Source organism: Vanacampus margaritifer, chromosome 20, assembly GCF_051991255.1.
Source record: "Vanacampus margaritifer isolate UIUO_Vmar chromosome 20, RoL_Vmar_1.0, whole genome shotgun sequence".
Classification (NCBI taxonomy): Eukaryota; Metazoa; Chordata; class Actinopteri; order Syngnathiformes; family Syngnathidae; genus Vanacampus; species Vanacampus margaritifer.
The window spans coordinates 10,836,824-10,848,081 of NC_135451.1; the positions used below are offsets into that span (position 1 = coordinate 10,836,824).

The 11,258-nt window shown below is 39.1% G+C and overlaps 1 protein-coding gene across 1 annotated transcript in view; it reads left to right on the top strand.

Moving 5' to 3' along the window:
* vstm2a (V-set and transmembrane domain containing 2A) overlaps positions 1-11,022 on the top strand; it is a 51,853-nt gene extending 40,831 nt beyond the window's left edge. The window contains exon 5 of the mRNA XM_077554671.1: positions 6,618-11,022. Coding sequence (XP_077410797.1) covers positions 6,618-6,694 — 77 coding nt within the window. The 3' untranslated portion in view covers positions 6,695-11,022. The remainder of the gene's footprint in view (positions 1-6,617) is intronic.
* The last annotated feature ends 236 nt before the right edge of the window (positions 11,023-11,258 follow it).

An 11,258-nucleotide genomic window follows, 5' to 3' on the forward strand; every position in this document is an offset into this window, starting at 1 on the left:
ACATTTTACTGACAAATTAAAAGCAATATTGCCTTTTTATAGTCACATTTGCGGTTGGATTTTTTTTTCCTCGTCTGGAGCTGCCCCTTGTACTGCGATAGTCTACATTTTATCCTCAGGAGATTAAATTCTCATTACCTCCATATTTTTCATTTCTCTTCCTATCAAACTAATTTTCAGTCATAATTTTACCAGCCCACCTTTAAATGCCAATCATTCTCCAAGCGGTCAGGCAAGTTTAAACATTAAGTCAGTCACGCTGTGGGCACGGCGGAACACCTCCTGCACCCGAAGCAAAAACATAGATAGATTATTACTGGACGATGGAAACAAGTTCAATAAACCGCAGGGCTGCAGCGTCGTAGATTATCAGACAGCAACATTATGCTGACAACTCTGTTGCAGTGCATCGCTTGTGCTGTGTGTTTGACACTGATAAATGTGTGTCTCGGTGGGTTGCACACCCCTGGCAGCCGTGGGCACCTTGGCGAGCAGCAAGAGACGTGTGACTATTAAGGTTTTTATCATGTCCCTGGCTTGGGTTCTAGGAGGATGTTATTAAATGGACTGGTTGCAACGATGTTCAAACTCAGTCTGTAAACAGTGTCGAACTTTTAAATGACAACGTGACATCTGGTCACCGTTTCCGCCCACTAGTGTCAGTTGTGGTCTGGTTTGATATCTCCCTCCGTCGTTCCTTCTTTCTTGACAAATCTCAGAGGGGACGACAGTAGAATGGAACCTTTTCTATATGTTCACAGATGAGCCATCTTGCCAGTTAGAAATGTCACAGCTACTCAAAGTTGCCCATTTTTGTATTTGTCTTATACAATGTTGGCGTGTCATTTTTATCAATGCTATTAACCGATACTGACTCTAGTCTACTATTAGTAAGCTCCATCACATCTTGTTGAACAAAGATGTGGTGGCTCACCCAGCAGATGTCCATAGAATTGTGCTACTCTTGTAGACTTCTACTTCTTTTCATTAGTATACTTTATACAAATGTTATTGGCTTTGATCTAGTTCTTAAAAAGTTTATCTGGCATTTTTGAAAACTTGATACAGTCTGTTAACTCATTTGCTCCCAAAAAACGTATAAATACGTTCTATTTTAAATATTGCCATGCTCCCAAAGACTTATTTCTAAGTTAAAAAAAAAAAGTTTTTTTTTTTTTATGCTAGAGCATACAGAAGGCTTTGATGCAGCCTCTAAACTCAAGAAAATGCTTGAAGCAATGATAGTTATTACAAAAGCGGCCAGCAGGTGGCGGCAGAGTATAAGAGATCAACCAGGGCCATGTTGCAAACAAGCTCGTTTACCCACAGTTCTAAACAGATTTGTGAATAATGATGAAACGTAGCTATATTCTAATGCTAATTGCTGCAAAACAGAAACAGATAGAAATATACTTTTTTCCCCTTTATAAGACTATTTTTTTTTAGAATAGAACGTGTTTCAGTCAGTAATGGGGTTTCCATATAAAAGTTTCTAAATTTGTCTTTTAAAATACAGACAGCAAATTGAACCAATAAATATCAAGCCATGAGCGGTCAGTAATCATTAACCTCACAAGCCAGATTGATAATTGCGATTCAAAAAAGCGAGTTCTTCACATTATCAATCTGGGACTTCACTCGGCAGATCCCGTCGGGAAAGGAAAGCCTTGCTTTACAATACTTCGAGCTGATTGGACGGTGCGGCATCTTTGCACGTTCGTTTTGACCAACCAAGCACACACAAAAAGCACGAACATCTTTACCAGATAAAAATGCACCAAGTGCCCCTCGCTGTTCAACATTCAACAAGGAGACGGTGAGTAATTCCAAAAAAAGTGCCCAAATTTACATTTTCCTTTTATCGATACACTGAAAATTATGCAAAAGGATCTGGATCGGTGTGAAACCTTGACTGACCTTGACACAAATTAAACTAGACCACTGGGTGACGTTTGGGATTCGTGCTAGGATTGCCATCCTTGGCGATATTCCTCTTCCCATTTTAAGTTCATCACATGCCTCTTAATCATTGTTCCTGCCGCTAAACTTTTACAATAAGCCTCTTAATGTCTCAGTGTTGAATAGCGAGTGCAACTGTTCATTTTATTTCAATGGGCAACCATCCAGCTTCATAATAAAAAAGCATAACCTTGTCAAATCCCTACAATCGCTCCCATCTCCAAGTGCTGTCTCCTGTCGACACTAATAAATTGCTTCTGTTTAATTATATAATAACAACAAAATGGAAGAAAATGGAATAATTTAAGCTTCAGCCCTCAGTACATCACAGAATCTGCACTCAATGATGAGACAAATTGATGATTTTTTTTTCAACTCCAAATACCAATTTTGGAAGCAGCCAAAAATTAACAAACGGCCCTGCCAAGGAGACAGACTTCAAACAAGCCAGACAAGACAATTTACAACAAAGTCCCGCCGACAATAAGGCAAACAAGTCGACGAGACGCGCCACCTCTTCAGCCAGCCAGGGATGATCAGGGACAGATCAAAGTGACTCCAAAACCGATCTGAGCTTCCCACTGAGGTGCTGCTGATTCACCTCATTGTCTCGTTGAGCCTGGTTGCCTCGCAGGCACGAAAGAGATATTTCACAGCACAGTCTCACTGAGCCAAAACATTTTGGCAAACTTGTGTTAGGTTAAGCAGAATACAATGAAAAGGATCCAATCTTTTGCAGACCGGCACACGCAGATGCAGCTCTGACAGAGAGGTATAATTTTGGAGTTTAGTCAAAAGGATTCCGTTAAATTGGACTTTTGTGCAGTAGAATGCCAAAACCCAACACCAGAAACGTGCATCTTTTATCTGTTGAGAATCTTCTGCCTCGATTTAGTCATAACTGTTTTAATTTACTTATTTCCTCAGTAGAACTTTTATCTGTGGATGTGTCTTTGTAAGTGCTGTCACAATTTCTGCTCATGTCGTCATGTCTAAAGGACCTCGTCTGTTTCCACATCAATGGGCCAGTGTCTGTGGTTGAAGTCAATGTGTATTGGATTATATGCTGTAAAAGTGTAAAATGTCTTATCTGCTTCCGGCTGTCGTCATGTGTATTGAGCTCAGGGCTGGGGGCTGTTTCCTGGGGAGTTTTCAAGATAGTATAAGAATGCTGTGAGTCCGCTGAGATAACACATTAGCGAGAGGAACTGCAGCCATTTGTCTGTAAACTTGCTTGTGTCCAGAATATTCTGTAAAATAAATCCTTCGAAGGACCTGTTCACCGATCTCCAGTCTGTATTCAGGAAAATCAACAATCTCTCTACCCGAACAACAACGAACGCGCGGAAGACAAAGATAGTCTTCTAACATATCCTAGATGGCAATCATGAATATTTACTACCAGTGGGTCCAAACCTCTAGAGTCAGAAAATAAAGCCTATGTCGGTCGGCCGGCTGATAAACAGGTCAGAATCAAGAGGCGAAAATGTTAGCGCTGGGATGCTGGAGAGGTGAACTTGACTGGCCTCGAAATTAATTCAAATGAACTAATGTGAAGAAGTTATGGACAAGTGTTTGATATAATCAGGCTTGGCATGCTTCCAGTGTGTGTGTGTGTGTGTGTGTGTGTGTGTGTTATGCTCACCTTTAATCCTAAATCCTTGCATGCAAAAGTCAGATTTTAGTTTGTAAACACAAATGTTCTCACTGCTTCTCTTTAGTGACCCGGTAAGCGTACCAGACACTCAAGAAAATGGTCTCCCCGATCAAATTGCCATTTAGAACAATTTGTCCATCTGACACAGGACTCTTGTGCATGTCGATAAAATATAAGTGCTGTTGGCAATGCTTTTTTTTTTTTTTGCAGCTTGCCCATTTACTGTAGATCATCATTTTGTTGTAAGAATATAAAAAGATCAGCTTTTGACAACACGTTCCAGGGTACTTTTACTACTTGACAGACAAGCCAAGCCTCATTTCATACATGTGTTGTTTAACAACTACTGTACATATGTACATATACTGTATACTGTCACTCCCAGCCATTTTCACTAAAGCAACCCCCTTCACTCCTGGCTGTTTTACTGGATTTCGCCGGATTTTGCAAGGCCCACAGAATATTGTGTTATATTCGTCCGTCCGTCCGTCTTCTTCCGCTTATCCGGGGTCGGGTCGCGGGGGCAGCAGCTTTAGCAGGGAAGCCCAGACTTCCCTCTCCCCAGCCACTTCAGCCAGCTCATCCGACGGGACCCCAAGGCGTTCCCAGGACAGCCGAGAGACATAGTCTCTCAGCGTGTCCTGGGTCGTCCCCGGGGGCCTCCTGCCGGTAGGACATGCCCGGAACACCTCCCCAGGGAGGCGTCCAGGAGGCATCCGAACCAGATGCCCGAGCCACCTCAACTGGTTCCTCTCAACGTTTTGACAACGTATTGTGTTATATTGATTTAAAAAAAACATGGAACCTATAAACTGAAAGATTAGAGTCTCTTGTTTCATCAGGAAAAAATATATTTGTATCTGTTTCCATTTTGCAGCAATTAGTATTAGAACAGAGCTAAGTTTCATCATTATTCACAGACCTTTTGAAAACACGGGGGAAAAGAGCTTGTTGCAACATGGCCCTATGGTTGATCTCTTATACTCTGCTGCCACCTGCTGGCCGTTTGTGCATTAACTACCATTGCTTTAAGTGACCTCTTCAGGTCAGAGGCTGTATCAAAGCCTTCTGTATGCTCTATCATAAAAACATATATAAATATATTTTGGGGACCATAGCAATATTTAAAATAGAATGTTTTTATAGGTTTTTGGGAGCAAATGAAATTTTGTAGGGGTAACTGAATAACAGGAAACAGCCTTAAATGTATGCATACGTGCCTTTTATATAAACCATTTCAAAACACTCTTGCCTCTTGAACACACTTGGTAAACATCCGAACACGCTTGGTAAACATCAAATGATCGGCGCATATTCAGGACTTTTTTTCTTCTTTTTGTGATGTCACGTGCCACAATTGGCTAGCTTACAGGCTATATCTGCTACATCTTTGAACTCGCACCACTTCCTGATGCGAGCCCAAGCCATCGGAGAATTGGCATGCCCTTTCGTTCGTGCATTACCAAGGGCTAAGGGAATTGGGATTGTTTGCATGAAGCTTGTTAGCGTGTAAAAATCCATCAATTAGCCGCATCATTGTTAAAGTCGCAGGGTTCAAAACGTGTGAAAAAGTAGTGGTTTAGGGTTGGGAAATGCATTCATACAGACGTCCGCTCTGGCAACTCCTCTCAGCAGCATTATATTTTTGAAATACTTTATGCTAAAACTGATCATTTCACTGATACTGAAACAGTGAAAATAGTAATCTATCATAAACACCAGTCTTGTCGGTCTTGAAAATGACATTATATAGTTTTATTACAACTTAAGCTTTACCACAATTTCAGTTCTAAAGTTACTATGTGGTCACAGTTGTGCCCTCTTAGAAACACTCATGTAGAAAATCATTAGCATGTGATTTGCAATATTTCTGTTTCCAAACTTTTAAATTACATTGATAAATGCTGGGACTGCAGCCTAATGGACTAACGCTAATGAAATAACGTTGCGCTACATTCGGAATGGAAACAGCATTTTGTAAGCTGCCTAAGCAGAACCATGTTAAAACTTTTAACTCAATTCCTCATATTGCCAGCTGTTTTACAGCATTTTGACTGATCTTTCAAGACCTACAGAATATTCTTTTCTGTAAAAATATAAAAACCTAAGTGGCTTGCCCAGGAAATGCATTTTTGATGAGTCACGTGGCAGCAAGCCCATATTTGGAAGTGTTGATGTAGCAACCCACCAGGATGTGAAAACAAAGTTTGCCACTGGTTAGACCACACCTCGACAAGATGAAAGCCCTGACTTTTCTTATTTTACCTCATTTTCACTGAAGCAACCCTCTTCGCTCCCGGCTGTTTTACTGAATTTTGACAGATTTTGCCAGGCCCACAGAAAATTGTGTTTTATTGCTATAAAAAACAACATGGAACCTACCAAAAGAAAGATTAGAGTCTCTCCTTTCATCAGGAAAAACAACAATAAGCATTAAAATATAGTTAAGTTTCATCATTATTTACAAACCTGTTGAAAACACTGGGAATAAGAGTTTGTTGCAACATGGCCCTGGATGATCTCTTATACTCTGCTGCCACATGCTGGCCCTTTTTTGTAATAACTACCATTGCTTTAAGCAACCTCTTTAGGTCAGAAGTTGCATCAAAGACTTATGTACACTCTAGCATACAAATTAAAAAGAAACATAAAAAACATATAAATACGTTTTTGGGAGTGCAGGACAAAGTATTATATTTTTACATTTTGGGGATTGAATGAGTTAAGAATGAGTAGGAAAAATTAATGCAAACTTGGATAGTTTAATCATCCCTTAAGTTGTGAATAAATCAGTCAAAATAACAATCTAGTCTGATGTCACGACGCGGCTGGAAGTCATCTTGCCGCGCCATTTTGCTCTGCGCCACTCCATTCCATGGTCCCTGCCCCTCACCACATACACAAAGAATGCTAAACGCAGTGTGAAAAGGGCTTTAGCGTGACAGCCTGTATGCGCATGAACGTGTGGCTAACTTCACTTTTGTGTTTCTTCTTTCCACAGGTACAAGAATATCAGCCTGCTACCGACTAGTTGTCATCCTTCTGGCTTATGGTTTGGTGAGGGAGGCCTTGTTATAATATGCAGAGGGGATATGTATGAGGAACTGACTCGGTTGAAACCAGATCTCACATTCTCTCCGTTTGCTCTTAAAGTGAACAAGAGATTTGCTTGTTTTATGTCCTCCGACAACACTACCATGCGGACTTCACAGTATAGCCTCATTGTCCCCAGCCACTACTACTCTTGCACCGAGCACATTATTATTAGCCACGACGGTGAGAAATAAATAAATAAATAAATCAGCCTCCTTAGAATCAGATGGATTACCTTTTGTATAAAGGTCATCTTTACATCACCCGTGGTGCGACGCTCCAATGTGAAAATGGACTCCTGTTAGATAACTCACATGGAGGGATCTCTTTCTTATGGTTTCGCTGTTCCAGGTCATGTGTTCATTTGTCAAAAATGAACGAGGAAAAATAAGAATCTATATTTGTGTTATAAATATATATATATATGAAATTATATATACATCTGTTTTATTTTACACACCTAGAGTTAATGTTTGTGCCGTATACATAGCTGACACGGATGGCTCGCGCCTTTCATTGTGAATAGGCCCCTTCAACAACAACAACAAAAAAAAGAAGATAAAACTGAATTTCATTTTTGACTGTTACAATTAGCCTTCATTTGTTTCATTTGTCTTTAAGCTGTTCAAACGATCTAGTGTGCATACATTTACATCTCGTTTGTGATACAAATGTGCATGCTTGTTGATCAAGGCTTAAAGGAAGAGGAGTGTACTCCATTATTTGAACATGAGTCAGCACTTGGAGTTCAGTGTTTCAGTATTTCAGATTTAGCTTTATTTCAATGTGCTAGCTTTGATGTGGAGAAGAAAAAAAAAAACATGTCCTTGCCATTTTTATTTGTATTGCACCCTCTGAATGAATAAAATGGATGTCACAATTCATGAATAATTCCCAGTATGTGACCACTGAAGAATTCATTTAAGCTGACCAAAACTTTATAGTCAACGGAAGGATTTTTAAATTGTATGCCTTCCTGTGTGATGGATATCTCATTTCAAAGATAATTGGAGTACTTGGCCACTAGGAATAACTTCTGTATGTCTGGGTGAATTATGACAGTCAGTCTCATGAGCAAATATATTCTGTTTGGGAGGAGCAACTTCTTAATGTGATATCTAAAAAGTAATAAATATCCCTAGAGAGTATTTATATACTGATCGCTTTGACAATCAGACACAAACAGGCCAAACAGTTTTGACACCAGATAATGATTTCAGCTGCATTTTAGACCACTTTCACATGATGTCAGACCACTTCCGCTATCGTCGTTTCGAGCTGTCAACAAATGAATATCAACATTTCAATTGAATGCTTTACTATTTACAAAAATCTCTCTTTCGTTTTCCATAGAGGTTTTGCCTCAGTAGGATCGCAGCTGACTTTAGTTGTCGGCGGTAGTTTTGCAGTGTACTGGAGTCCCGCAGGGGTCAATCCCTGTCCCGTTGCTGTTCACCTTAGACAATGTAGATTTTACGGGGAGTACAGAGAACTGATTTTGTGGAACGGAAGTGGAAAGACCTCAACATCAATACAGAAGATGGACACTGATTATGGGAAAAGACAAATGGATCTTTACAGCAACTCGGGCGCTCACCTGAACAATAAACTGGACTCATCTGTAAATACTCTTTTTTTTTTTTTTTTACGGGGTCTGTACACACAAAAAAAACAAGCTACAACAGGATGACCTTCTGATGACATGCATGACTCATCTGTGGCAACAGACATTTTTCAAGGAGTGGTTTGCTGGGGCGGTAGCACCTCAGTTGCTGACAAGGGGAAAATTGTGCAGGCTAATAACGAAGTCCAGCGCTGTCCTGGGACATATGGTGGATTCATTGCAAGAGAGTAGGGGAGAGATGAGGATGGTTGATGGACAACGACTCCCACTTAATGCAGGACACCATCAAAGCACTAAATAGCTGCTTCAGTGATGGACTCCTTCACCCCAAATTCTTAAAGGAGAGGTACGAAAGTTCCTTTCTTCCTGCTGCTGTATTTTTAGTCATCTTAATAATGCTACTTTCATCATAATTGTACTTAGATACAATTAAGATTTTGGCCATATTCACGTCTAGCATTCGGCTCATATATTATTTTTTTAAAGTTGCCAAGGCTCTGCTGATGATTAATTTGGCCCAAGTGTTTATTTCATTTCTAACAGGTTGAAAATAAGCTATTTATTGAATTGTATACTTTTCTGCTACATAGAATGCTGCTAACTATTCTTGCTGCTGTTCACAATCACTGCTGTGTATAGAATATACTGTAGTATTTATTCACTACTGCTTTCATTCTCATTGTTGTAAATACGTACTTAGATTAGATTTATGCTTCTTTATCTTTGTGCCTCTACTGTCCACTTTGCTCATGCAAAAGCTGAATATCCCAATTGCATGACTAATAAAAGCCCAGTTCTGTTTCATGATCGGATCTGCACACAAATGAAAGACCTTCCATTTATTTATAACAGGCTTTTAGCAAATTATTTCTTCTTTTTTTAAAAAAAAATTTATTCGAATCGATTCCTGGTTTTACTGCAGCTGAGATTTCTTTTCAAACGAAGCCCGCTTTATGAATTCAATGTGAATGGCTGTTTATCTATTTGTGCCCTGCAATGGGCTTAGGAGTAGTCCAGGGTGCACCCCGCCTGTCACCCAAGGTCAGATGGGACGGGGACCAGCACACCCACGACCTATATACGGATAAGCAATATAGATGACAGACGATTTATTATTATTATTATTATTATTATTATATTGGATGATGATGATGGTGATAATAATAATAATAAAATGTTATATATAATATTAATAATTATAATTAGATTGGATGATGATGATGGTGGTGATAATAATAATAATAATAATAATAATAATAATGAACTTGCCACCTTTAGTTCGGCTCTTTATGTTGGTAAGTAAAAAACAAACAAAACAAACCATGTATAACCTCACCTTTCATTATTAATGTATTTGCGTCTTTATTTTTATTCTCTCTTTTTTTTTTTTTTTTGTTTGAAGCCAAACCCTGAAAGCGACAAGAGCGGAAAGTGGTCTGACCTCATTCTGAAAAGGGTCTATGAACTAAATTATGCTGTTTTTGAGTTCCTACATCCAACATAATCAACCACAATGAACAGACTCACAAAACACTCTGAAGCCAACCACGGGTTAAACAATAAAAATAACCAGTGTGATAATTGCCATGCAAGGAGATAAGCACATATTGTCCAGCTTGCTTAGAGCCCAACATTTAGACCAACGGTCATTTAGTTCCCGGTTAGTCAAATGGTGACGTTCATAAAATAACTCGTGGACTGTAGTTCCTTCTTTTCTTTGAGTCTCTACTGAACTTGCGCTTCACAAAGCAAAAGTTGAGCTACGCTCTCAAAGAGGAGAAGGACATGAACTTGATTCAGCGCAGTGGTTCAAAGAGTGATAGTGTGTCAAACTTTGCGATAACATCAGAGACGGCTGCTCATCAAGAGCCTTCTAGCCTGAGAGCACGATGTGTGGGCACTGAAGGGCAGGCCTACTTCAGCTCGAGAATTCCAAACAGCTCCTCGGGGTTTTGTACAGTTACTATACTGTAGAATCACTGTCCAAACTTTACAGCGCTTGTAACAGATACTGTACATAAAGGCAGATTTTCAGTGTGGGAGAACAGCATAATTTGAAAAATGTGCTTTGGAAATGGATTCAATGTAAAGAATAATGTCTGTATAACATGTAAATTTGCATGTTTTTTTTTTTCCATTTGAAACATACGAGGCCAGTGATTTACTGTACTTGTAAAAATTGTGCCATGTACTCATTCAAGTGTTATCAATTGAAAGTGGGTTTTCATCTCTTAAAAATAAAATTGGGTAAGATGTATTTGAAAAAATGTAAATTATATATACAAACGTTAATCTGTAGTAAATCCCTTGATTATGGGCTCTTGGTACAGATGGATGACAAATAGCTGTTGAATGGTAAATAAATGTATGTTACAGAGAGGCTTGTTCCAAAGCAGCTTGGTCTCTGTTACCAAAGATGGAAACCGCTTGTAGCTAAGTGTAACAGCTCAGGATGCCTTTTCTTCATCTGTTTTTCTGTTGTTGTTGTTTTTGTAATTAGATGTATTATTATTTTTTAACGTACTTCACTTCAATGTAATCTTGTCTGATAAGCTGTTCAGAGTTCTGATTATTCTCTTTAAATTTGGTGTTGTGTGTGTGGCATCTGTACTGAAACATTGCACCATTTTGTATTACGAAGGTACCTGACTAATATTCAAATAAATCATTTTCACAGGTGGAATTTAAACATCAAGGATTCAGTCTGTTTGATATCGAGCTGTGGCATTGTATGTGATGAGAAATGGAGTAAGTGTGAATAACAAAAGCAAAAACTACTATTTAAAATGTATGACTTTTTTTAACATTAAAAGTCAGCTAACAGTATTTAGAGAGAAAAAAATGCTGCCGTCGCAAAACCGTAGGGATGGTATTGGCCAGGGGATGAGGAATGTCGGTTTTCCTCCAAACATAACACCAAAGAGT